At 43.9% G+C, this 27,854-nt stretch overlaps 1 protein-coding gene across 6 annotated transcripts in view; it reads right to left on the bottom strand.

Moving 5' to 3' along the window:
- ANKS1A (ankyrin repeat and sterile alpha motif domain containing 1A) overlaps positions 1 to 24,138 on the bottom strand; it is a 155,982-nt gene extending 131,844 nt beyond the window's left edge. For all 6 annotated transcript variants that reach the window (XM_077839460.1, XM_077839461.1, XM_077839463.1 and 3 more), the window contains exon 1: positions 23,953 to 24,138. In XM_077839460.1, coding sequence (XP_077695586.1) covers positions 23,953 to 24,116 — 164 coding nt within the window. In that variant the 5' untranslated portion in view covers positions 24,117 to 24,138. The remainder of the gene's footprint in view (positions 1 to 23,952) is intronic.
- Between the last annotated feature and the right edge of the window lie 3,716 nt (positions 24,139 to 27,854).

Below are 27,854 nucleotides of genomic sequence, written 5' to 3'. Positions count from 1 at the left end.
AGCAGTCTGTCCAATGACAGCTGCCCTTGAACGCTCCATTTGGTTACCATGCCCTGCAGCTTAGCTAAGAGAGTCTCTAGCCCATGGCTTCATTTGTAACATTACAAGCCCCTTCGCTTCAGTAACAAAGTGGTTTCTTTTGTTTGTCTGAAATCACTGCTTGGGGTTCCTCTAAAATTAATGCATGGAATGCTAAGTAACACAGCAGAGTCAGCATCAGGTCATTTCTGAACTGGAAAGGGAAAGGAACAGGGAACCAGGCTGATGAGTAAAGAAAGACTCTGAGAAACAAAGAAAATAAGATGCAGGCTTAGTTTCTCCCCTACTCAAAGGAGCAACTGAAATTAACCAATCATTTTGTACCATTAATCACATTCAGACTACAGAGACCAAAGCCACCGAAAAGGGTGGACCAATCACCCAAATCACCACATTTCCCTCATTGCATTGCCAAGATCAGTAAGTTCAGGCTTTCAGAAACCCATTAGTTTATTAAATCTCTGAACTGTGTGGGTAATGCTCTCAGTCCTGTCTATGCACTCACTGAGAGTGGTTTGCTCCCTTATCTTTGCAGGAGACTCTAAAAAGGTCTCCCTTTGGGGAAGGGGTGGGAAATCAGGTGGAAAGAAAGGAGTTTTTATGGTGAAAGTTTAAGCTACAGCAAAAGGGTTTGCTTTAGTATCCAAGACTAAATGTAAAGGAACACACAAGGCTCAAGAATTAAAAGCATGGAGAGACTACTAATATTAAAAGGTTTGGGTAGACCCTATTCTCAGACAAGCATGTAATCTTCCCGGTCTCTGGAATCAATGACAATACAGCCACACAGTGATCAAGCACTGTTTCACAGTCTATTTTAAGAAGTTAATAGTGGTGCAGTAAACAATCAACTATAGGCAATAACTGTCTCAAACTGGAAAGACAGAAAGCAAGGACACAAGAAATAGATAACTGGCAACTGTGTGATACATAGTCATACTTGACAAAGTGACTATTTACCACACAGTCTCCTTTAGAAATAGCAGCTTGATGGGTTGCTTAAGTGGGTACCTACAGAATGGGTAGCAGAAACACAGAGCAGATGGAGAGTAAAAAACAAAGTGGATAAAGTTACATAACTACAACTTGGAAGGGGATATTTACAGACTATATGATACAGTATCTTGACCTTGTGCATTTAAATTTGAATACCAGCATAGCACTGAGGAGAATAAGTCATTTTACTACTGGGACTATATACCAAGAAGGGAGGAAGCAACAAAATTGACTTAGTTAAGGCTTGCAGGACAAAGTCCTAAAAAAGCAGGAAGCGTGTTAACCACTTTGGCTAGCATTAATAGGCCTAATGATGACATTCACAAATATATCAATGGAAGAAAGCAAGCAATAAAATGCATAACCAAAGTGGCTGACATACTCAATCTCTCTTGAGATAAAGAGAAGCGTAGACAAGTAATGACTACTTTATAGACCGCTATTACAAAGAACAGGTAGATTTGGAACATGTGACTTACACAAAAGTCAGCCAGTCCAGATGACATGCATTATATTATAGATTAAGGGAATCAGCTAACCCACTATTTTGGAAGAGTCATGTAAAACTGAGGAGGTCTTACAAGACTGGAGGAAAAGTATACCCATCTTTTTAACTGGCACATTTCAGTGCTATACTTATAAGCTTGTATGAGGAGTAAATAATGGAACAGGTAGTGAGAAAGAGATGGGATCCTTTGTGCAGGTTTCACTGTATAGCTACCCTGTGACTATAAGGTTCAGATCAGGTGATGGATTCTGGACCAGGTTGCTCAATCAGGCTCTGCTTTAGTCCCACCTGCCAGACTTCTTGCTTTGCATGCTTTCAGAAGGCAGCACTGGCAGGCTTTTCATCTTGGGCTGTTTCACCTTTTCTGCAAGATTCCCATCTCCTCAGGAACAAAGACGACTATTTTCTTGAGTGAACATGCATCAGATAAACTAACAATATTGAAAAGCTGCATACCTTAAAGCCCTTAAAACACCTGCCTGCTTATTTGAAAGGGCACATGAACAGCTAGATACAAGCCTTTTGGTCTTTTTCTGGACTTGTTAATGCAGTACCACTAGCCACAAGTTAGCTCTGGTGGCAAGACTAAATGAAAAGATTTCTGAGCCCAACACAGTTTTAATGCATCAGTCCAACATACACGGCACAAATGAATTCTAAGTACCCTGTGTGGGGACAAACTCCGTTACCCTACAAGTTTTGCACTTAAATCCTGTATTCCGTCGTTATGTCTAAGTAGTAACAACTTACTTTTATATAGCTACTTGGATCCCAAAGCACTTAAACAGCTTGTGAAGAATCACTTGCCCTCCACCATCCCTGAAATACAGTCATTTCTAAGGCAGAAAGCACCAGCTGTTTATCAGCAGACAGCAATGCTACACAGTCTGGGAAAGGAATTAAAGATAATCGAATCCAATCAAAATTTCAGGGGGAATTTAGGGAGGCAGAAAGCAGTAACCCAAATACAAGTTTGACCCGTACACTTGTGAAAAACACTTAAGGATATTTAGTTACCTCAAGCACACAATGTTAAGTCTCATCTGAAAGACAAAGCTAAGATCTAGTCATTATTGCCTTCAAACACCATCCTAAGGAGCACACAGGTAAGGTCCAGAATTTAAGGTCCACTCCACAGAGAGAAAAGAGGACTTGTGTAAGCATACAATGAGTTTTTCATGCATGATTTTAAAAAGCAACATTAGAGGCAACACCTGTTTAAACAGGTTTCTGAAGGTTAAAGTTTAAAGTTTCAAATTGGGCTGTTTTTTGTTTTTAATATGTAAACAACCCTAATTCCCACACCCACACTGCTTTTCACCAAATTCAATTTTCATATGAACCAACGTGGCTGATTGCAGATAAAACAAGCAATTTCCTTTGAAGGCCTCGGAGCAGAGAACATCCTGCACAAAGTGGCTTCTTTGAACATGAGAATCCATTCATGTTTAAATAGTGGAACAAGAGAGCACAAGTCAGAAATTGCACTTACAGGAGGAAGAAGTTTTGTGCAATAGAATTATGGTAGAGAGCATGCAAAAAGTTACAAGGAGCTGGGAGACTGAACAAAATATTGGCTTCAATCTCCCTACTTGCTCATTTAAATTTTTGTTAATCCTTAGTCTTGAGACAGACATTTCCAAGTAACTTCCATCCTTCCATAGCAAATCCACACATGGAAGTCATAAGAACGGCCATACCTTGGGTCAGACCAAAAGTTTATCCAACCCAGCATCCTGTCTTCCAACAGCGGCCAATGCCAGGTGCCCCAGAGGGAACGAACAGAACATGCAATCAGGAAGTGAGCCATCTCCTGTCGTCCATTTCCAGCTTCCAGCAAACAGAGACTAGGGACACCATCCCTACCCATCCTGGCTAATAGCCATTGCCTACCCTCCATGAATTTATCTAGTCAAAGGCCAGAGAAAGCAGTTATCTGAAAGTACTGCACTCCTTTTGAATCCATGTTGTGTACCTGAGCCAATTCACAATAGCAGAGAAAGATCTTAGTGCATCTAACCCAAAAATGGGGTAAGCAAGTGCTACCCAGCCTTCCCTGAGGAGTCTTAAGAGGAACTGGAATCCTGTACTTAACATACAGCATAGGGGGGTTGAACTTTCTTATTGTTTCATAAGTCTGCCACTTGACTGTTCTCTTTACGCTGGACCTCTACCACCATAATTAGCAGAACTAGGTTAAAAAAGCACTTCACATACTTAGGATTCTAAGCTGAGGAATCTTGTTTCTAGGTTAGCAGGCAAGGCAGGACAGAATGCCTTCCAGCAACTCTCATGCAGAGGGATCCTTTCTAATTAAGGCAGTAACAGGTGTGTTGCACCAACACGCATCTCAAAGTTAGATTACTAGAACCAGGTTTTTAAGCCAATTCCCAACTTTCTAGGTCTTAAACATAAGTGAAAGGGATAGTGTCAATCAAGTGTCAATCCCATTTTTCATGCAGGATCAGGCCCTAATGCTTCACATATTCCAAGTTCAGTAGTATTTTCATCTGTTTTTAACTGGCAGGAGATAAACCTAAGAAACTTTTAGATATGTACCTTTAGCTTTCTAGCAGGCTGGATTAGGGCTTGAAAAACCCCATTTTTGTATGTTTCAAATGTTAACAGGAACATGAAAAAATGTTTGAAGGGTGGTGCCTACGGGAAGACTACAAAATATTTTTTAAACACTCGTTGGTCTCACATAAATCACTATTTGCATTTGCACCTAGAAGCCTCAACCAGAACCAGGAACTCACAGTGCTAGACACCATACGTTCATGCAGACACATGCAGAGCAGGACTCTTGGCCTGGAGTGTTTCTAATCTAACTAAACAAGAAAGAAAGGATGGAACAAAGGAAACACTGTCCCCATCTTCCAGAGGTCTTGAGCCAGAAAGAGTAAGTCATCTGGTCAAGTTCACGCCATCTTGGTTCTGCCACAGAACAGACTGCAGATCTCCCGAGTCCCAGTTCAGTGCTTTACTGCACAACCACTCTTCCTAAAAAACCCATGTTGACTTCTAAAGTTAAGCACAGCAGGTAAAAGAGCTTTTAAAAACCATGCACGTCTCTACATTGGTAAGGCTTAAAGCCTTGCAAGGATGAGGTTTGTTTGATGGGATTATGTTTTAAAAGAAGCCATTTTATCTCGACGACAAATCTGGAAGCATGTTTAAGATTAGGATGAGGTATTTCACCTAGTTTTCAGGTCACTTAAATATTGGGTGTGAAAGACTCACACTTTTGGCTTCTAGTATGAGAAAAGAAGCAGACAAAGGGAACAGAGACAAGTCTAATGAGAACCTATTTATACCATATTGATGCCGTCCACTTGTACCACTAGCTTTTGGAGGGGACTTGTGTTCTTCTGTCCATAATATATAGCAGAGGCTTTCCCTTAGCTAGAAAAACCACATGGTTTATCTTTAAACGGAATGTCCCTTGAAAAGAAGCCATGGGTTTAAAAGTATGGTGGGGAAAGTGCTGTCTCACTACTGCTATCAAACTAGTTTTCCAAACCTAAAATATGATATGACCTCAAGCTCCATCCTTCCTTAAACTGCACAGACAGAGCTCAGAATGGAAAGAGCCTTTTACTGGTTAGACTGCACACAGAATTGAAGAGTTTTAAAGAAAACCAACCACTTTGGCAACTATGCTCAATCCAGACTAGTCCCAGAGTATTTCAGATCAAGAAATAAGCAAGGTCCATGGGAGGTGGCATATGCCACCCAGGCTCCGCGGCTTCCTCTGTTTGCCCTGTTTTTTCCATCCCCCTTCAAACATGTAGATACCAATATGGTCCCAGAGTAACAGCCGTGTTAGTCTGTATTCGCAAAAAGAAAAGGTGCCACAAGTACTCCTTTTCTTTTTGCGAATATGGTCCCAGCATTTAGTAGCCAAGCACCTCCCAAATATTTAATGAAGGCAGAGTTCTTCCACTCTTCCTTGTGAGCCCTTATGGAAATAGCTGGATACACTGACAGGGTTGGTGGTTTGTTGTGAGTGGATGCACTGTACATCTGAGAGCGCTGAGAGCCTTATCTCCTTGAAAGACACTTCCCCCCTTCCCCCTTTTCTTAAAGTGAGTCTTCCAGCTAAATATTTTCTGATCCCTTCCCACCAATATCCAGTACTGAATTGCAGTAGAGAGCACTGTTGTCTTACTTTAAGCAGGCCATTTCCCACACCATGAGAAGGTGGAAGAGTATCGGCTCAGAAAGCAGTCCTCAGGGAAGCTAGTGTATAAATAGTTTGAGGACATAATGTAGGCTCCTCTGCCATTAAACAGAAAAGAGGCCACATACATTAATACCATCTCATTGTGAGCGTGACTCACATCTCACTGGTCTCCCTAGCTATAATCAAGCAGTTCACCCCTTCTTCCAGAATACAGAGGACTTTCCTTCACTCCGTCTCAAACAGACTTAAAATTTCAATCCATATTTTTCTCCTTTCTTCAGGAATCTCTATTAACTTTTCTAGTCACAGTTGCAATAAAATAAAAAGGGTTTATTTTTCTAACTAGTTTCTGTGAAATAGGATGTAGTTGATTTTCAAGACTGTACACTTGATTAAAGAGCGAGCACTCTGGTGCAGGCACTGTGCCTCCTAGGTTCTGACGGTAGCTAGCACATTGTAACAATACCAACAAGTCATCGTGCTGACTTAAATATTCTACATTTCAAAAGGGCCCTTCATCCTGAGAAGATCCTTGAACATGACAGCAACTAAATGACACCACTGAGATGCAGCCAGCTCTGGGGTGGAGAGCAGCTGACAGAGCAGAACCCAGAAGGCGAAGGATGTTTTCGGGAAAGTTCACGAGGACTTACAAAAAGAGTGCCCTGTTGGAGCTCAAGCGTTCCCCCAAAGCAAGCCGGAGAAATTAGTTTTTAAACAGGTCTTTATTCAAGTCAGTCACACATAGGTTGCATGAAAATGGTTCACCTACCTCAGGTAAGATGAAGGGCTGAAACAACCCTCCTAGGATTCAAACTTGTGGCTGCAGAGCATTTAAGTGTTAAACACAGTCCTTGCCATGAACCAGAGAATTTGCCCTCAGGCATTACGATGGGAGAGAGCTCAGCCCCTAGGAACTCCTGCCTCATCTTTGTCTCAGAGATTCCGAGTTTAAGGCTTGAAGTGGCCACCACATCATCCAGTCGGACTTCCTGTGCATCACAGGCCACCACCCAGCATCCTCACTCTAAACCCAACAACTAAAGCATTACAACCCACACTCCACGCCGCAGATGAAGGCAAAAAATCCCGAGATCACTGACAATCTAACATGGAGCAGTTCCTTCCCAACCTCACATATGGCAATCTGTTAGAACCAGCCACTCAAGCATGTCAGAGAGAATGTTCAATACCATTTCAGAGCACTGGCCCACTCCAATCCAGTGTCCCATTTCCAGTCAAGGTCATCTCTGATGCTTCAGAGGAAGGAGACAAAAAAAATCCACAATACTTTTGGGGAGGGAATCCCTTCTGACCAGGTGGCCAGCTGAAGCCTTGAAGTATTTGCTTTAGGAACATAAAAGCAAACTCCATGGCTGCCCTTCCCCCATCACCACAAGCAAACCCATCACAAAATCCCACTCAAATTTGTCTAGCTCTCTCAAAACTAATTAAGTTGTCCCTGTGCTCCTCAACTCCTACTGGGAGGCTGTTCCAGAACCTCACCGCTCTGATGGTTAGAAACCTCAATTTCTAGCCCAAATTTATTCATGGCCAGTTTATACCCATTTGTTCATGTGCCAACATTGTCCTTTACCTTAAATATCTCTTGACTTTGTGGTGTTTACCCTACTTATGTATTTAGAGAGAGTAATAACCCCTCTCAGCCTTCTTTCTGCTACGCTAAAGAAGCCAAGCTCTTCCAGTTGCCTCTAATAAGCTAGGCCACCCCCCATTTCCCAGTCACTCTAAATTCAGTGCCTTGCATGGTGACAGGTTTCAGAGGGGTAGCCGTGTTCGTCTGTATCAGCAAAAACGAGCAGTCCTTGTGGCATGTGAAAGACTAACATTTATTTGGGCATAAGCTTTCATGGGCGATAACCCAAGCCCACTGAAGTGTATGCCTAAATAAATGTGTTAGCCTCTAAGGTGCCACAAGGACTCCCCACTGTTTTTCCAGTCACATTAGTATCTCCTCTCACACCTCTTCCAGTTTGATTTCATCTTTTTGGATCATGGGTGACCAGAATTATACACAGTCTTTCAAATGAGGTCTTACAAGGGTCTTATACAATAACATTAATACTTCTCTCTCTCTCTCTACAGAAAAAGCCTCGCCTCACCTATATCCCAGGATCGTGTTTGCCTTTTTCCACAACTACACCACACTGGCGGGTCAGTCATCCTGTGATCAACCCACACACCCAGGTCTCAGCTCCTCTGTTGCTTCTAACTGGTAAGCTCCCAGCTTGCAGCAGTAGTAGTTATTAGACCATAAGTGCACAAGCTTGCACTTCATATTATTGAATTATATGACATTTCCATTACTCCAGTTTTCAAGGTGATCCAAATCTTCCTGTAGGATATTCCAATCCTCCTTCTCTGTTAACAATTCCTCCCAATTTTGCATCACCCACAAATTATCACACTTCTACTTTTTGTGCAAAAGTAATTCAAAAAATATTGAATAAGTCTTGTCCCAAAACTGATCCTTGAGGACTCCACTAGTAACCTCCCTTCAGTTCGAAAGTTCGCCTTCCAGCACAACCTGTTGCTTTTCTCCATTCAGTCAGTTCCTTATCCACCTTAGAATTCTTGTACTAATCCGCATCTTCTCTAATTTAACTAATACATTTCCATGTGGTACCATGTGAAATGCTTTACTGAAGTCTGTGCATAGACATACACTGCACTTCCCTTTGCTAAAAAACAGCTATTTTCTCACAGAAGGAAGTAAGATTAGTCTAGCATTACATCCCCTTTTCTGTTTACCTCCATGCATTTAATTAGTTTATCCTTCACAATTTGTTCCAAAGTCTTGCATACTACTGACTAACAGCTCTGTAATTGCCAGATCACTTTTTCCTCCCTTTCTTAAACACTGGTACAACGTTTACCTATTCTGAAATCATACAGTATTGCTCCCGAACAGATAAATATATTAAAAAAAATCCTTGCTACTGGAATAGCAATCTCATGTGCCACACCTTTCAGTATTCGGAGTTGGAAATGATCCACTTTGAGCACATTATACTTTGAGTTTTCCTTCTGCCTCAGATATGGTCATTTCTGTTTTGATACACTAATTTCCATCAGCTGTCCTGCCCTCATGCCCATGTTCTATATTATCATCCTTACTGAAAACCAAGGATAAGTATTCATTTAGGTTTTGGGCCATATCTACATTATCCTTACTTTCCTCTACACTCACACTGCATAGCAGCCCAACCTCATCCTTCCTTATTCTCACTTTAATTTATAAACTAAAAGCCCTCTTATTTATTCTTTCAGCTTGACTTCTACCAATTCCCACTTTATTCCTAAATTTTCTAATTTCCAAGATTAACGCCTAATCTTTCTGAGGTAGTTATTCATCCATCTAGGTCTGAAGCCTTTCCCTACAAATTTTTTCTCTTTGGCTGGGATTCATGTACAAGCATTTCTGTTATTTTCCTCAGACCTCACCCAGTTTTCCAGATAAATTAGGTATAGTCTTTTCACTAACTGAAACACCTGACTACTACTCCAATCAGTGTATGTACTTTCTTTCTCCTTGTTTCCATACTCTTACCTTCATGTGTTCCTTTATCCCTTGCTAAACCTTCATTTAACTAACTTTCCTCCTCCTCCGTATTCATGCATGGAGATTTCCAGGGGCCGTTTAGTTGATTCATTTTGTCCCAAATGAAAGCAAGTGTGATCTACATGCAGCAGCTTCTGTTTCACACCATGTCATTCACCCAGCTTCCTTGGTATCCCACCAACTTTTCTTTCTATCCCTCTCACCCCAACAATGACCCTTGACAGCACAGAACAAAGTCCTTCAGAATAACTTTCAAGGCATTGAAAGCAACTGACACAGGAAGTAGAATGTTTCGTTTCACATATTCGTCTGTTCAAAATGTAGCCCTCTACATGGAAGCATAGGCCCTATCACTTCATCTTTAGCTGCACAGGGCCTGAGTCACACCGTTGAGCAGTTCAGATTGCATCTGATAAATGAATGGATATACACTGTTTAGACAGTGCAAAAGACATAGGTAGCACTTTACAGACAAAGGCATGAATACCTACAGAGATCTTTTTAAGATCCCATTTCCCCATAATGCACGAGCTTGCAAAGAGCCAACTATGTTTTGCAGAAGACTTGAAAGGAACATCAAGCAGACAACCTACCTGCACCCCACATGACTGCAAATGATACCTTTTTGTTCTGGAAAAGCCATTTCTCAGATTTAAAGAGGAAGCCGCGCAGTCCAGTGGACAAAACATGAGACTGGGCGACAAAACTCCTGATTGCTAGTCCTGGCTCGGTCGCTGCTTGGCGGTATTACCTCAGGTAAGTCACTTAAACCCTCTGAACCTCAGCTTACCCAACCTATAAACATAGGGATGAAGAAATTGCTCCATGGAGGAAAATGACATTTAGTGCACCGGTTATCCAGAGCCACCACAAAGCGCATTTGAATAGAACTTGATTCATCCACTACTGAAATGAAGCAGGAGAGCTGTTTGCTAACAGATAGCAGCTCTACATGAGTTAGACACAAGAAGTGAAAGACTGTCTCCAATTAAACCGCATAGGAAGTTGTTAGAAACTTGGCTGAGATACCAGGGTTAACATCTGAAAGGCCCAAATGACCACAAGCAGTCAGAATCTCAGCACTGTCATCTGAAAACAGCAGCAATGTATTCCAACATACCTTACCCTACACAGAGTAAAAGGCCCTATTTTTGAACACATGTGTGTTACCCAGTGGGACTTTTGCACCAGCAGAAGTTATTTCTCCTTTCTGTGCCTGCAACAATCAGGCAAGGACATAAACAGTTGCCTCTCTCTTTGGCAGGTTTGAAAACCACTTGTCTCCTAGGGAGGAGCCTCAAGAGGTTCACTTCACTAATCAACAGTAAAAGCGAAGGTCATTCTACATCTCAAGCTTCGCAGAGTACAAAGTGGCTTATCAAGTTTGAGAAGTTCAGGAAGATTTAAATTTCTGGCTGTCTCTCCAGCATAAAGCCACTTTTCTACCACAAGGATCTGCTGTGTCACCATCCCAGCTGGGAATTTAATGTCTTCCCTAGAGGGTGGGAAGAGAAGGTCTAATCCCCAACACAGTGCCCACGGGTGCAATGGCGCCCGCTGGGGCAGTTGTGTGGCCCGCAGGACACTGCGCTGCCAAAATGCCGCTGCTGAACACTGCCACCAGACAATCACCCGCCGAAATGCTGCCAAGATGCGTTGCCGTTTCTCAGCAGCAGTTCAGCGGCAACATGTCTGGCGCCCACCACAGTCTTTGGGAATAGAAATATGCTATTCCCACTGAAATTTTGGGGACCACTGGTCTAAAGGAACCCTCATGGATTACTGAACAGCATGTTCTATCTTAACTCTTCCTCATGACTACACAACAAGCCACACTGCCGTTTTATTTCCTCCAGAAAAGACTGGGTACATTCCCTTCAGAGTTGGATCAATCAGCAGGGAACATGCCTCAAGAACAAGGCTCACACACCCTATCTTGGGCTGTCATAACCAAATCCTTCCTGCAGCCCACATTTACCAAAGGCAGCTTCCCAGAGATATATTTTCTAAGGCCTAACAATGAATTCTATGAAGCTCCTACTTCCAAGTAGAACATAGAGCATTCTTAGCCAGATGCTCATGCTGTCCTTGAAACTGCAGTATCATATGTTCATTTTCAGGATTGCAGGCCCAGAGATGAAAGCAGTGGGAAACTGAAGTCTACTGAAATGTCAGTATCTAATTGCTCAAGCATCTAATGTTTGTTTACATGCATAGCTGTGGCTTCAGTCCTGAAATTCCTACACACAACTCAGTGGCAAAATAAGTCATGGCATACAAATGAAAAAAAAGCCATCAGGGAATCTTGCATGTGTTCAGATGGAATGTTCCCTTTTTGTAACGAGCAAGGACAAACCCAGAAGTCAATGCAAGCACTTGCAGAGAGTGGTCAGTTATTTCAGCACCACTGCACCCAATCCTAACAAATTATACAAATTTCAGCATGTGTCTTGCATTTTAACCAAACTGTCAGGACTAAAAGGCAAACTACTGCCATCTCCACGGTCACAGAAACAGTCTTCTCAGTTATCCCTAGCCAATGGCCTCCATTTATTTAAGATCTTCTTGCAGCCTGTGGCTTGAGTAACAAAACCCAGTCTCGATCAGTGTCTGAAAGACACTTGGGACCCAAGTGATCTGCTCATTATAAAAAGTTTCATTGTGGCCAGTGGCATGAGACCAGGGAGTCTTACACAAGTTGTATTACTAGCAAGAGCTTTAGCAACAGGAAGCTCTTGGGAAGGAATGAGATTTAGTGGACAGAGCAGAGGACTTCTATTCCTACCTCCTGCCTTAACTGACCTTTGGCAGACATCAGCCTCACTTTCCCCAGCTGTAATGCAAGTCATATAGGCATAGAGATGCATCTCTCTCTAGAATGAAGAATTAAGCCTCCTATTGCAAGCCCAATTTTTATCCCTCTACCAAAACTGAACAGACCCACCTGAAATTTCTCATGTCACATCTTACTCCAGGGTAAAGTTCCTTCTTGAAAGGCTACGGGCAAACTGGACAAGTTTTGGAAATACTGTACGTGTAAAGCCCTTTGAAATTCTCTGACGAGAAGCTTTATCAGAGTGCAAAGCACTTATGTTAAGCTACTGTATTCTGGCTTGTTCCACCTCAGACTTGTAACATTTTAGAACTCTGTTCCAGAGCACCACAAGTCCTTTGACATTTGAAACTTCAGGAAGATTTTTCTTGGCATCGGAAGAGTGGCGAGAGATTGACAAGAAGGCAATATCACAAAGGATATTTTCCAACTAGTACTTTTCTGTAAGCTGTGGAGCCAACACTGGATTAATAAGTCAAAGATGTTTTGAATTTCTGCCTACATAAAGATTGACAGCAGTTGTATTCAGAGGTAATGAGGAACAGTACAAGCACCAGTCAATATCCTGTGTCACAGGTATTGCCATTTGAAAGCAGAGCAGCTGAACTTGATCCGTAAGTTGCTTCAACATCACTCTCACTACTTCAGTGTAGCATCAGAGCACTTGCCATTACCCTGTGCTAGGAAACGGTCTTTGAGTAAGCCTGAAGATACCAGGGGTCCTGCCCTTTGCATTACAGAAAACCTTGGACTACGGATATGAGTGCGTATCACCTAGAAACAGGATGACATGTTGATTTCCTCTCCCAACAAGGTTTTATAAAACAGGGAGAAGACACTAGTAGTCACATGATCCTCACATGAGCTCAGAATGTGTGTTTGGTGCTGTACAAATAACATTCTCCTCCACAGAGGGTTGACAATCTAAGCAGAAAAGACACAAAGGAAGAATTATCCCCAGGTTAAAGAACTATCCTGTTTACAGATTAGATGCACTGACTGAAGCACTGATTAAGTGACTTCTCTATAGTCACACAGCGAGTCTGTGACAGAGCCAGAAACTGAACCCAGACCTCAAGTCCCAGCTGCAACCACAAGTTCATGCTTAACATAAAACTACAGGGATCAGTGAGCAAACAGAATGCTGCAAAGCTGAATTAAGAAATCACCCAGATACAAACACTCCCTTCCAGCCTTCCTGAACTGTAAAAAAAAGTGCTTTCAAGTAAACAATTCACAGGGGAATAGTGTCAGCTGGGAGTCTGCATATCAATGCACCAGTAGCAATACCATCAACCAGTAGCAATACTAGCATTCAGAACTGCTAAGAGTATTATTATTATTAAGAGAAGCCTGTCCTACTTAACAACTGTTTGCTAGACAGGGCGTGGAGTACTCCACAGTTCAACTGGGTGAGTGGCTATTGTTAAACTATCACAGCCAAGCAAGAAAGGTTCAGGGAATGCCCCGTCATGTTTCTATTATAAAGCTATTTTATGAGCTAACTCTGTGCTCAGAGCAGCTTCCTTTTTTTGGAGGAGGAGAAAAGGAGTAGTTTTGTTGATTGTTCCCTCCCCCCACCCACACAGCTCTGAAAACTTGGACCTTGGAGTCTAGAAGAGAGCAGCAGCCTAGTCTCAGGGGAGATATTGCAGCACTTACACTTCACCACAAAGTTTAGCAATCCATTCTGGATACCACTGCACCTAGGAATAGGAGGGCAATCTCAAAGCTAGAATCCTATCTTAACTACAGGTGGAGCAGAATCTTATCCAGATCCTGCCCCAACCAACAGGTTTTAACCCCACTGCCTAATCAGTATGACACAGATCAGATTACAAACTTTGCAGAAAATGGCCTGAAATCTGTAGCGCCTCGCTCAGTTAGAGGTCTCTGAACATTTTAAAACAAGTCCAGCCCCATTCACACTGGCCAATAGTCCAAAGCCAGTTGGAGAGGAGAGACACATTGAAACAATGCAAATGCTTTTCAAACATGGTACAATTTACAATGACAGGTCCAAACTTCCTTGCCTTTTAACAAGCCAGAGGACCTACATTGTTTCGTTGTCGTAAGAAGTAATATTGTGTTGATTATATAAGCATCTCATGTTTTTTTCCAGGAAATCTGAGGATATTACATCTCTAATAAATTGCCCTAACAGGTTTACCAATTCCCTTGACCTATCTTAAAGGGATCTCACCATCTTGAGAGCTAGTCAGCTTCAAAGAAGTGAATTAAAACCTAATTAAGATCCTACACATGCTCTTGATTCTCGCCCACAACTGTCACTTTCATAACCACTTTTTCTTATTTCAGACATTCTTCTCTATGTGTGTTATTGAGAAGGACTGACTATTCAGGAGAAACAGTGCCATCATAAGCTAAAAAGGAACTGAAAAGAATAAGGACAAGCATATTAATCTCTTCCAGTTCCTTTTAGGTATCATTTGTAGCTGTAATAGGCAACAACCTTGGCAGAAATATTTATGCAGAACAGGCCCCTTGCCCCCTATGGTCCTTTGAATCCTACTCATTTAGTGACAGAAAGTGCTAACACTCACAAGCCACACAGAGCCAATTCAGCTGCGTCTAGTCTAACTCATGTTATCAGCAGAATTATCAACCAAGTGTGATTAACATGTGATCTTTATTTCTAGGGACAGTGTAATGGGCAAAAAGGTCTCAACTAGATTTTCAGATCACCGGCAACTATTGAAGCACTAGGAGTTAGTCATGTTTTGCCTGGTAAACTGAATGAGAACTAATAAAAATACCAGACACTTCTCTGACTGTAATTGCATGTGGACTGTCTGAAGTGGTTTTGAGTGTTCAATCATTATATGGTCTTGTATGTTATTTCCTAAACCAAAGGAAACTTGCTAGTAATACTACTTAAAATTAAACACACTTGCTACAGCTTATGTGAAGTGAGTCCCTTCCCTCAACACAGGTATGCAAAAAAGCTCTTAATTTACAACAGAAGTTTCTCCTTTATATCAGTTTACAGTCCGCAGCTCAAAACAGCCTCAGTTTCCCCCTCTGCCAAACAACATTCACAGCCACTTTACATCAGCAGACCAAAATGAAAGGCTTATGCTGAAGGTTGTGGTTGAGAATCACAGAATATCAGAGTTGGAAGGGACCTCAGGAGGTCATCTAGTCCAACCCCCTGCTCAAAGCAGGACCAATCCCCAATTTTTGTCTCAGATCTCTAAATGGCCCCCTCAAGGATTGAGCTCACAACCCTGGGTTTAGCAGGCCAATGCTCAAACCACTGAGCTATCCCTCCCCCGAGGGACACTCCATCACTATTACAAACCTCGCTAAAACTTTTTGAATACAACTCAAGATATTTTAGACCACAAGATCATTTCACTGCTTCCTGCTTCAGAATTTTCCAGTGAAGATGAAAAGAAAGTTGTAAACAGAAATATCCTGCTCAAGCCAGCCACTGACTTCACTGACTTGTTTGATTCGTAAGGCATTTGTATTCTTTGGACTTCCTTTTACTTATGTAAGTAGTAAATTATGCTGGTTTAAGATTAGATGATCTCTGGACACTAACTGGTCAGCAGGAAATGTTTATGTGCATGTTACAAGAAGGACTTGAGGTATGTTTTGGAGAGGGAAGCAGCAGCCACCTCAGAGTCAAGGAGCAGAGATCTCAGTGTATGCAGAGCAGCAATCCTACAATTTGATCCATGCTTAGCCGACTTCTGAGCCCATGAGGAATCCCACTGGCTTCATGTTGCACGATCAGGATCTGGAAACGGGACCTGGCTCTAAACCTACACGAAACATGACCAAACCTTGTCTACAGTTGGGCCCCTTGTTAACAGTCTCAGCTACAGACAAAGGTTGCATTGGACATGCAGACTGAACTCCCTTTCCTGTCTCCTAGTTCTTTTTGAACAGAATTGTACTGCCACAGTCTACGCTCTACCTTTAAACAGAGAGTTCAGCCTGCACGTCTGTCTAGTTCGCACCGTTCACAGACAAATCACATTTTAAAACGGAAAAGCTGCTGGTTATTTCTTGCCACTTCAGAGCTTAGGGACAGAAAGTCACTAAAATTGACAACTGCACAGGCAATCACCACATCACCTGGTTTGGTGTGATCCCGCTTTTCCCCTCTCTCCTCCCCTCCATATTGGGAACTGGCTTGTGCCTGCCACCTTCCATTGCTAGCACAGAGGTAAAGAACACTGAAAATTTAAGTTATGTCTCTTGTACGTTTCTGACGGCTCTCCTTGTGATTTCAGTGTGCCGTTAGTGCAGAGTTAACCCAGGCTTTTTACTTGGGTGTTGCTCAGAACTCCCCACCCCTGTCTACACACCAAAACCTCACCCAAGTTAAGCAGTGCTTTCATCCTGGTCCGGCCCAGATGGGGATGTGGGTTAGAGTCAGGGTTTCACTTTCACTCAAACCAATAACCTGTGTGTTTTCAATGAGGATGCAGGCTAAAATACTTGAGTGCCGATTGCCCTCCAACACCTTCTCACAGTCCCCCCACCCCCCAACTCCTTTTGTGCCTCAAAGGACAGATTCATTCTTCTATAATTCCCTCGGGAAAGGGAGTGGCTCAGCTTACTGTAGCTCAAAGAACCATGGGATGTGCCACCAGAAGTCTCAGCAAGTCACATTGTGGAGTTCTGCACCAGCGAGGAGACAGTAACATAGGTATGGTTTTGCTGACATGTGCCTTATGTAATAGCTTGGAAAACTAGTAGCACAATCCTCCTTTCCACCTCCATTAACCACACTTTCATTCCTTAGTCCATTCAGTACAGCCTTCTACCTCTGCTCCATACCCTCTCTTATATCCTTCTTCCTTGGTTACTACTTTGTTCATTCACATACATTTTGCACTGGGGCTTATTTCCTTGCCTAGTATTTTAGTATTAGCTAGTGGAACATATGCATCTGAAGAAGAGGATTTATCTTTAACAGTACCTGTGCGTTTCCTTCTCCACGTGTCATATCACAACCTACCAGATCTCTCTTCCTGCATACCTGCAACATTTTGTTAAGTGGGAATTGTGTGATTACCAACCTATTCATCTCATTTTAAAATGGAGTTTTCTGGGAGGGTATGGCTCAAAGGTCTAAACACCATGTATGAAATACTCAGAGTCTCTGCAAACTCAAAACTGAATTCCAACAAGGTCTAACTCAGCCCATCAGCCTTACGAGGTACGGAAAAAATGGAGTTCCGTATGATTTACTGCATAGATGCCTTCAGGATGAGATTAAAGACCAACACTTGCTCTCAAGACATTAGCAGCCTCTTGGCACTTTTTATACAGGCTTGCCTAGCCTAATGTCCTAGACAGAGATTCCCTTTTCACACCACTATACCACAGCTTAACGCAAGTCATTTGGCCACCAACCCAAATGTGCCTGCATCTCAGCAGGCAAATAAAGAACGTCTTCTGTGTTACATAAAGCACCCTGGGATGAGAGGTACTAGATCAATATCTAACAAATAGTGGACACTATGGAAGTAGAGCCTGTCCCAGCACTCAGGAGACCTGGGTTCCATTCTTGGCTCCTCCAGTGCCTGCTGTGGGACCTTGAGCAAGTCATGTCCCCATACAATGTAAAGCACTTTGAGAACTACTGAAGCAAAGCTATGAAAGAGCTGGGTGGTGTTATTAATTTAGCAGCCCCTCCTAACTTCCACCTCTCTAGAGGTCTCACCTAAGCACTAGGCAGGGAACCCAGCCTCCTACACCATGTCCACACGCGTATTTCTCCATTTATTCCTTAGAGTGCCCAAGTTTGTGCCCGGTTCTTTGAAGTCTCCTATTACTTCTTGTTTCTACTATTCAGAAGGCATTGCAGGACTCAAAATTAGGTTTCTGGAATTCCCCCAGGAATCTTGTGTGAAGGAAGATTCCCAGATTGCTTCTTTACAAACAAAGCCCACTGCTAGATGCAGTATCTGAATGCTGGACAATCCTATTTAAAAGAGTTAAACTGGGCACAATGCCCAGAAAAGGCAGACATTCCCTCAAACCACACACTAAAGAGTAGTCCAAAAAGTAAGATGGTGGGGAAAGCAGAAACTGCTAAGTTATGTACAGACCTGAAGAGACAAGACCTGAATTCAGTTAGAGAGAGAAACCATGGGGAAATCTGTGGGCATGAAAAAACACTTACAACGCTGTACCGAGAAAAACTTCCAAAAGAGGATTGAGGATAACCCAGCTGACTTGAAGACACAGGGAAGAGATGGCTGCTACCCATCTCAAAATGATGTGCTGCTACCCATAAAAAGAAAGCTTGTTTCAATCCTTCCCTGCCTCAAGAGTGCTTTGGCAAAAACAGTGAGGGGGAACTTATCCTTGTCCAACCACAACTCAGAGCCCCACCCTGCATCAGATGTTCCCCTATCACTTGTAATGCTCTGAGATCTGAATGGTAAGAGTCCCCAATATGCAGCCTGCACACTCCTAACTTGGCTCCCCAGCAACCCTTATTTTTACTAGAGAGGAAGGTCCAAATGCTGCACACCCCAGTATCTTAGAGGCTTTCTCCAAACCAGCACGATGGGTACAATTTTCAGAAGCACATGAGTGACTTAGGACTTGGAAAGTTTTACCCAATACCTGATTTTGCCACAGTGATCCACTACTAGGAAGTCACATTTGGCTGCTTCAATAGCACGGGCTAGTTCGCCCCACCAACTCCTTCAGCATTGCTAATGTGGCTCTCAGTTGACCCTCTTTCTAGCCTGAGTTCTCCTCAGTAAGGTACATCACCACTCAAACATGACTTTAAATCCCTGTTCTAAACTCACACGAACTAAGGAGCCATAAAATATTCAGCACTAGAAGTGTCACTGAATGCATCCGATGAAGTGAACTGTAGCTCATGAAAGCTTATGCTCAAATAAATTTGTTAGTCTCTAAGGCGCCACAAGTACTCCTTTTCTTTTTTTGAGAAGTGTCTATTGTTCTTTAACCACTCCCTGCTCTTTGCACTTATGATAAAGACGATTATCAGCCCCCAACTGGTGGTATGCAGACCTCTCCCCCACTGAGTCATTTCCCTGGGCATGCTTTTCTGTTATCTTTAAAGTGAAATTCCCCTCTGGGCATACCTCCAGCTCATATTTGTTTTAATTCAGAAAATATATCTCAGTACAACAAACTCAAGGCACCATGAGAAAATATTAAACAACAGCTCCTTCAACTGTAAACGTAAAAAAGAAATTATTCACAGTTACTCTTGAACTGATTGTCAGACACCTGTTACTTTGTGATTTACCCCATAGCCTTCCCTAGAATTAATACAATCTCTTTCACTGCCCATGCAAACTCCTGCCACCCCCACTCATCTGCCACCTTCCCCTCCTGTGGCCTTTTCATCTGCCCCCTTCAGTTTTATACCAAGGGCAAGACAGACATTTACATTTTATTTTGTGTTGCTACTTTTCACACCCTTGTAGTTTTAATGGGAGCAGCACAAGCCACAGTAGAGTGAAATGTAATTGAGGACATAGCTGGTGTAGAGCACTTATTAAACAACCTCCCTGCCCCCAGGAAGGAGAGAGAGAAGTCACAGTCTGCACTTCATAGGGATGCTCCCGGAAGGATTATAAACGTTGAGAGGAATGAACAAGTCAGCAGTCGTTCAGGTCTTGGAGGCAGGGACACAAGTTAATTTCACAGGCTAGAATGAAAACAGACCACAACAGAAAGAGGATGACACAGACACACGCACAGGGAAGACTGCACCCAATCCCTCCACTGCCCTGAGGCCACTTGGACACTCAGTCTTGCTATTTGGAACAATCAATCCCACCTGTAATGCTAGGGATCCCATTCATGTCCCCTTCATGCAGCAGCGATGAATGGTAGAGTGCACCTACTGCTATGAAGATGACTAAAAACTCCACAGATCAGAGAGCTCCTCGATCACCATACATTTTTTGAAAACCTAAAGGATGTTTATACAGTTTTGCTGTAGTCATGTCAGTGCCAGGATATTAAAAGGAAGCGTCACACAAAACCGAGGCACCCCCTCAAGTCACAAACTAAGTTAAGCTTGCAGAATTAAATCAATTTTGGATATTTGCCCAACTTATCCCAACTCCACCCTGAACAATTCTCATGCCTCCTATTGCAGGTAAATTCAGTAACTGCTCTTCATAAGGACATTGTGTAACCATAAAATTAGCACACAAGTTTAGCACACAAGTAAAAATTCAAGGAGATAAAACAGGATACTAGAAGTGACCAAGGAAATTTCTAAGCTCCTGTCAATCCCCAATCTCACATTTCAATTTAAATTCAGCTTCCAGCATACAGGACAAAAAGCAGTACCTGAGTCGCTGAAATACTCCCAGGTGCACTGAGCATACTGATAGAAAAGCCTCATCCACATTATGGTTTGGGACCATGTACCCAGCAGACTTCCAACATGGAAGTGTGCCTACAAGCTCTATCACAAGTCATTCCTGCAGGCAAGTAGCATTTATGCACACGAGTTCTTCCACTAAATTCAATGGGACTACTCGCATGTTTAAGTGTTTGCAGGATTGGGGCTTTGTCACAAACGCATTCAAAAGCCTGTCTAGAAGCCGGCCTTCTGGGGTACTTAGGAAAGTTGTGAAGAGGATATGGGAGTCTATAATAGTTTTCACCATTTATGCTCCTACATGCACAGTCTGAGCATCTGAGGCTGCACATACAAAGCAACAAGCAAGCTAGCAGATCAGATGTCCAACACTGCCGCCCTGCCCTGTATAATGCAAGCCATCATCCTACCAACACAGACAGGGTCATCATAACCACCACATGTTGAAAAGAAGTGGTCAAACTGCTAGAACAAGGGATTGAGGATACTTCTGTGGTATGCATTTAACTGAGGTGACCCTGTGCACATATTTTCAAACACATCTGTCTCCTAATGTAGACGGGTCCAAAGTGTTTGAATTCTTTCTGACCCAGAACAGAGGCAGCATCTGTCAATTCTTTTCCCTCTATGTTTTGTATATTAAAGTTTGACCCAAGCAAACATACAATGTTTACACTTTGTGGCGAAGAATCAGAAATATTTACAGCAGGCAAATAAACTTCCTTTGCTTTTCATCAACTCATCTCACTGGCTCCCTGCTATTCATCTCAATGGGTACCTTAACACGGTGTTACCCGTGTTACCCCAACAATTATCCATAAGGCAAAACACGGAAAGAACAGATTAAAGAATATTTAGATAAGTTAGAGGTATTCAAGTCAGCAGGGCCTGATGAAATTCATCCTAAGGTACTTAAGGAACTGGCTGAAGCAATCTCGGAACCGTAAGCAATTATCTTTGAGAACTCATGGAGGACGGATGAGGTCCCAGAGGACTGGAGAATGGCAAACAGTACCTACCTTTAAAAAGAGGAACAAAAAGAACCCAGGGAATTGTGGATTTGTCATCCTAGCTTCAATACTTGTAAAGATATTGGAACAAGTTATTAAACAAGCAATTTGTAAGCACTTTGAAGATAATAGGGTTACAAGGAATAGTCAGCATGGATTTGTCAAGAACAAATCATGGCAAACCACACCACCTTTATTCTTGGACAGGGGTTGAAGGCCTAGGTTGCTGGTTTTTGTTTGTGTTTTTTTGTTTTGGGGGTGGGGGGGAGAAGAGAGCAGTTCACGTGAAATACCTTGATTTTAGCAAGGCTTTTGACAGTCCCACATGACACTCTCATAAGTAAACTAGGGAAATGTAAGCTAGTTGAAGTTACTATAAGGTGAGCGTACAACTGGTTGAAAGTCCATACTCAAAGAGTAGTTATCAGCCATTCGCTGTCCAACTGGAAGGCCGTATCTAGTGGAGTCATAAGAATGGCCATATTGGGTCAAATCAAAGGTCCATCTAGCCCAGTATCCGGTCTTCCGACAGTGACCAATGCCAGGTCCCACAGATGTCAGACCTTGGTCTGGAACTATTCAACATTTTCATTAATAACTTGGATAACAGAGTGAAGAGTATGCTTATAAAATCTGAGATGACATAATAGTGGGAAGGGTTACAAGTACTTTAGAGGAGAGGATTAGAATTAAAAATGACCTTGATAAATTAGAGAATTGTTCTGAAATCAACAAGATGAAATTCTATAAAGACAAGCACAAAGCACTTCACTTAGAAAGGAAAAAGCAAATGCAAACCTACAAAATGGGGAATGACTGGCTAAGCGGTAGTACTGCTGAAACTGACCTGGGGGTTACAGTGGTTCACACACTGAATATAAGTCAATGTGATGCAGCTGTGGAAAAGGCTAATATCATCCTGGGATATATTAACAGGAATGTTGTAAGTAAGATAGGAGCTAATTGTCCCACTCTTCTCAGCATCTGTGAGGCCCCAGCTGGAGTACTGCCTCCAATTTTGGGCATCACAATTTAGGAAAAAGGTGACCAAATTAGAGAGTATCCAGAGGAGAGCAACAAAAATGATAAAAGGCTTAGACAATCTGACATATGAGGAAAGGTCTAAAAAATGGGCATGTTTAGTCTTGAGAAAAGAAGATCAAGGGGAGAACCTGATAATAGTCTTCAAAATACGATAAAGGCGGTTATAAAAAGAATGGGCATGAGTTGTTCTCTTTGTCCACTGAAGGTAGGACAAGGAGGATTGGGCTTAATGTGCAGCAAAAGAGATTTATGGTCAGTATTAAGAAAAACTATAAGGATAGTGAAACTCTGGAATAGTTTCCCAAGGGAGATTCCAGAACCCCCATCATTGGAGGTTTCTAAGAACAGGTTGGACAAACCCTTGCCGGGGTGGTTTAAGTTTACTTGGTCCTGCCTCAGCCGAGGAAACTAGACTTGATGACCTCTTGAGGTTCCTTCCCTGCGTGTCTGTTCTCCACCGTAGAGGGGAAGACAGATCAAATTTAGCCACAGATATCTAAGAAAGATCCTCCCTCTCTCAGAAGGATGCCACCAAGTGACACCCAAGCAAACTTAGAGACAAACCAATTTATTTGAGCATGAGCTTTCGGGAACTACAGCAAGGACCCAAGCAAACGTAGCCCTGAACTCTCAGACCATCCTCCTGCAGCTCAAACAGCCAGAGGGAAAGGATAGCAGGGAACAGGATCCGCAGCATTTTCCAACAGCGGACTGGAACGGCATGGAAGGAAAACTGCGAAGAGCTGCACCTTGAGAAATGCAATGGCCATTTGTGAGTTGCTTACAAGAAAGGAAGGAGAGGAAAAGCAGCTACACAAAGAGCTGAAAGCCGCAAAGCAAGGTAAATTACACATCGCAGACCATTCAGAGCCAGCGTGTTTGTGCTGCGCCCAGCATAACGGCCCCCCCAGTCCTGACTGGGAGCTAATGTAACACAAGTGTTTAAACAGCCACATGTCTGAAAGCCAGGGACGTTACAGCGGCGAGAAGCCATGCCCAGCCCGGCTGGGGAGCGAGGAGGCAACCGGAGACAGAGGCAAGGAGGGAGGGAGTTCCCCCCAAGCATCCCCAGCCCCCGACGTCCCAACCCACCTGCAATGGCCCCCACTCTGCCCCAAGCACCCCCGCGAACCAACCGCCCCCGCCCCAAGCGCGGAGCTCCGTCCCGCCCACAGGTACGCCCGGCCCCAGGCCCTCGCCCCACGGGTACCCTGGCCACCCCCCCCCACGGCGACCCCCGGCTCGGCTCCAGCACCCCTCCCCCCACCAGGCGGTCAACCGCCCGGAGTGGCCCAACCGCCTGCCCCCCCGCCAGCACCGTGGGACCCCACCCCCAACCCGGGGAGGGGCTGAGGCGGGCGCTGCCCCCCCGGAGCGGGACCCACCTGAGCAGGCTGGAGAGCGGGTGCCCCCCGCCGCCGCCCCCGGCGCCGCCGCCGCCGCCCCCCGAGCCGAAGCCCGAGCTGAGGCGCTTGCCCGAGAGCAGCTTCTCCACGGCGGGCAGGTTGCCGGTGCGGGCGGCCTCCAGCAGCTCCTGCTCCTTCCCCATGGCCCGGCCCCGCCGGCCGGGGCCCCGCACTCCCCGGCTGCCGGCACCCGCGAACCGCCGCCGCCACCTACCCCCCCACCGAGCGCCGCCAGCGCCCGCCCCGGCGCGTCCTTCCGGGGCGGGGCCACGCCGGTCCCACCCCCCGCAACGGGAAGCTCCGCCCACACAAGGGGCACCGAGAAGGGCTCCCGCCCCGCAGGGGGAGGGACCTGGAGGGGCTCCACCCCCGCAGAGGGGCGGTGTCAGGAGAGACTCCGCCCACACAATAAGGCGATGAATAATGCCCCTCGGCGTGAGGCAGGGTCAATGTAACACGCCCCCAAAGGGGCGGGGATAATACATAACCCCACCCCTGTGGGGGGGCTGAGAGATGCTCCCCCTGTAGGGAGAAGCAGGGAATAACCCCAGGTTCAAGAGGAGGAGCAGGGTATAAATCCCAACCCAGAGGTGAGATGAAAGGGATAATGCCAGGGGGTGGGGGTAGGAGAAGTGACATGGTATAACCCCAGGGCCCCCCCTCCAGGAGAAGCAGGAATAATTCCACCCTCCAGGAAGGGGAAAAATAGTTAATACTGAGGTCCCACAACAGTGCCCATAATAATGCAGCACCACACACTGACTATCTTCCGCAAGGTTAAGCAGGAGCCATGTGCCTTAGAGACCAAGCCAGCAGAGCTCATAAGACTTCACCGTGCAGATATACCACTGCCATCGCTCTGCGGCATCATGTGGTCCTGTTTTACCATCTCACAAAGAGCAACCTGCTGTGCAAAATACACAGGTCTATTTAGCCCTCCTTCTACGGCAGGGAAAAGGAGCAGTTTACCACGGAGGAGACTTTCAGATGAAGCCTCCAAAATCCTGAGGGCCTTTGTAGGTGTGATAATAAGTGCATAAGTGCCTGTGAAATTCAGGGTCGAACAAAGGAAATGTAGCAGTTACTAAGCATCTGCCATTCTAACCAAGGATAGCAGCCAAAACCCCAATTCTTCCAATGCACCACTTTCCTGTCCCAGGGAATGCCTGATCCCCAGACCTCCTGCTTCATGACTGAAAGCTTTTACAAAGAGGCCATGATGATATTTGCATACATTAATAAAAAGGGAAGACTAATGTTCTGGTTCCATGTCCCATAAGGAATGAAGTTGAAGGAGATGAGACTCTATTTTCTAAGACAAATGTAAGGCACAGTCTCCAGTGGTACATTAACACCTCTGCCTCCTAGCCCACAAGAAGCATCATATCTCAAGTATGACCCAAGAATCAAATTAGTGTCTTGCATGTGATATGATTTGGGAGGGCAAAAACCCACCACCAGGGTTGGTGCCTTGTTAGCAGTCTTATCAGCAGAGACCAGAGACTAAGCACCCTTCCAAGCCCACTAGGCACCAATCCATTCAACTCAGATTAGAAGCACAGCAGCAAGGCAACATGGGAAAAAAATAGAATTGATGCTGCTCAGACTGTAGCTGCTCTGCATATAAACAGAAACCTGCAGGGCAGTCAAGCCAGCACCTTCCAGGAGCACTAAAAATCACGTTTCTTTTTTAAAGGAACATGCTGCCTCATGTTTTTGAAACATGATATTTCAGCTTCAGTGGAGAATCCTCAAGGCAGGCAGATGTTCTAATTACCTTGTTTTATGTGATCTCAGCATATCTAGCTCACGGCTGTATGTAAACACCATTAAAACATTTCAGTTTTGTCTACCTACTTTTGGACTTCCCCAGCCGCTAGCATGGCGTTTTTCTACTGCTCAGCTTATCATATTTTTGCTTGATCACCTTCCATCTGGTGCTCTCAATGCAATTTCCACAAATGAATAAATTCTCACAATCTCCCTGTAAGGTAGGTATTCTTACTCCTATTTTACACTTGGGGAAACTGAGTCAGAAACTAAATGACTTGCCCAAGGTCATACAGAGATGAAGAACTAACCTAGTTCTCTTGCCTCCCACTCTTATGCTTTAACTAAAACACTATCCACAGCAAGAAGAAAAGGAGTACTTGTGGCACCTTAGAGACTAACAAATTTATTAGAGCATAAGCTTTCATGAGCTACAGCTCACTTCATCAGATGCTATCCATAGCAGATCTCATGGCAAAAAATAGGACTGCAATAGGCCCTGTGGTTTAACCCTCTGGCACAATCATCAAGAGAATCATAGAATCATAGAATATCAGGGTTGGAAGGGACCTCAGGAGGTCATCTAGTCCAACCCCCTGCTCAAAAGCAGGACCAATCCCCAATTAAATCATCCCAGCCAGGGCTTTGTCAAGCCTGACCTTAAAAACTTCTAAGGAAGGAGATTCCACCACCTCCCTAGGCAACGCATTCCAGTGTTTCACCACCCTCCTAGTGAAAAAGTTTTTCCTAATATCCAACCTAAACCTCCCTCACTGCAACTTGAGACCATTACTCCTTGTCCTGTCATCTTCTACCACTGAGAATAGTCTAGAACCATCCTCTCTGGAACCACCTCTCAGGTAGTTGAAAGCAGCTATCAAATCCCCCCCCATTCTTCTCTTCTGCAGACTAAACAATCCCAGTTCCCTCAGCCTCTCCTCATAAGTCATGTGTTCCAGACCCCTAATCATTTTTGTTGCCCTTCGCTGGACTCTTTCCAATTTATCCACATCCTTCTTGTAGTGTGGGGCCCAAAACTGGACAAAGTACTCCAGATGAGGCCTCACCAATGTCGAATAGAGGGAGACGATCACGTCCCTCGATCTGCTCGCTATGCCCCTACTTATACATCCCAAAATGCCATTGGCCTTCTTGGCAACAAGGGCACACCGCTGACTCATATCCGGCTTCTCGTCCACAGTCACCCCTAGGTCCTTTTCCGCAGAAAAGTTCAACCCCTTCTGAGATACCATAGTCAAAGTCCAACAGAAACCCAAATAATCTTTAGGCCTGCTAGGCTCACTTTTCAGCCCCGTTCCTTTCAGATGAACCTCACCTGAGGCAAACTACATCAACAGGTTCCTGATGACCAATCTAATTTGCAGTTTGTGTTAGGCATACCCTTTCATAGAAAGGCTCTAACAGATCGTAATCTTCAATTAATTCCGAACCCCAACCACTGTTCACACACACACACAAACTTTGTCGGGTGTATGCCGACATAAATTGCATCAACCAAAGTCTGTAGTGGAGACATGGCTTTAGACAATTCTAACGGTATGTCTACACTATGGCACTATACCAGCATAACTACGTTTAGATTCAATACAATCCCTCTCTTTCAGTAACTCACGCTGTAATCCTACCTCTGCATTATTCATGCTCCTTTGTATGTGACTTGTACAAGAATTCTTACATTTAACAAATACAAACCACTAAGGAAAAGTTAATTCTAAGTCTTTTTTAATACATTAAGGTAGTTTAAAAGATCCACTGAACTAATGAGGCTAATATTCGTCTTAAATCATTCTGGTCCTATCTTTTTCACAATAGCAATGAATGGGAGATGTCATTTGTATTTCATGATAATAGCAGCACGCTACCGAGTTGAACGTCTGGTTCAGTCAGAAGCTTTTCGCATGTGAGTGTCATTATGCTGAGAAATGTCAGGTATCTGTTTACCAAGTAAAAATCAAGTCTTCTTTCTTGAGAGTGTTAACTCTTTCCTGCTTTACAAAAGGGGAGTCTCTAAATTGTGTTATGATTATTAGTGAATATTAATCCATAAAGACAACAGTTTAAAAATATATTAGGGAAAGATGGTGTGATGG

The sequence above is a fragment of the Eretmochelys imbricata genome, chromosome 21, assembly GCF_965152235.1.
Source record: "Eretmochelys imbricata isolate rEreImb1 chromosome 21, rEreImb1.hap1, whole genome shotgun sequence".
In the NCBI taxonomy this organism is placed as follows: Eukaryota; Metazoa; Chordata; order Testudines; family Cheloniidae; genus Eretmochelys; species Eretmochelys imbricata.
Note: the sequence above shows the minus strand (reverse complement) of the source record. Positions and strands in the feature narration are given on the sequence as shown.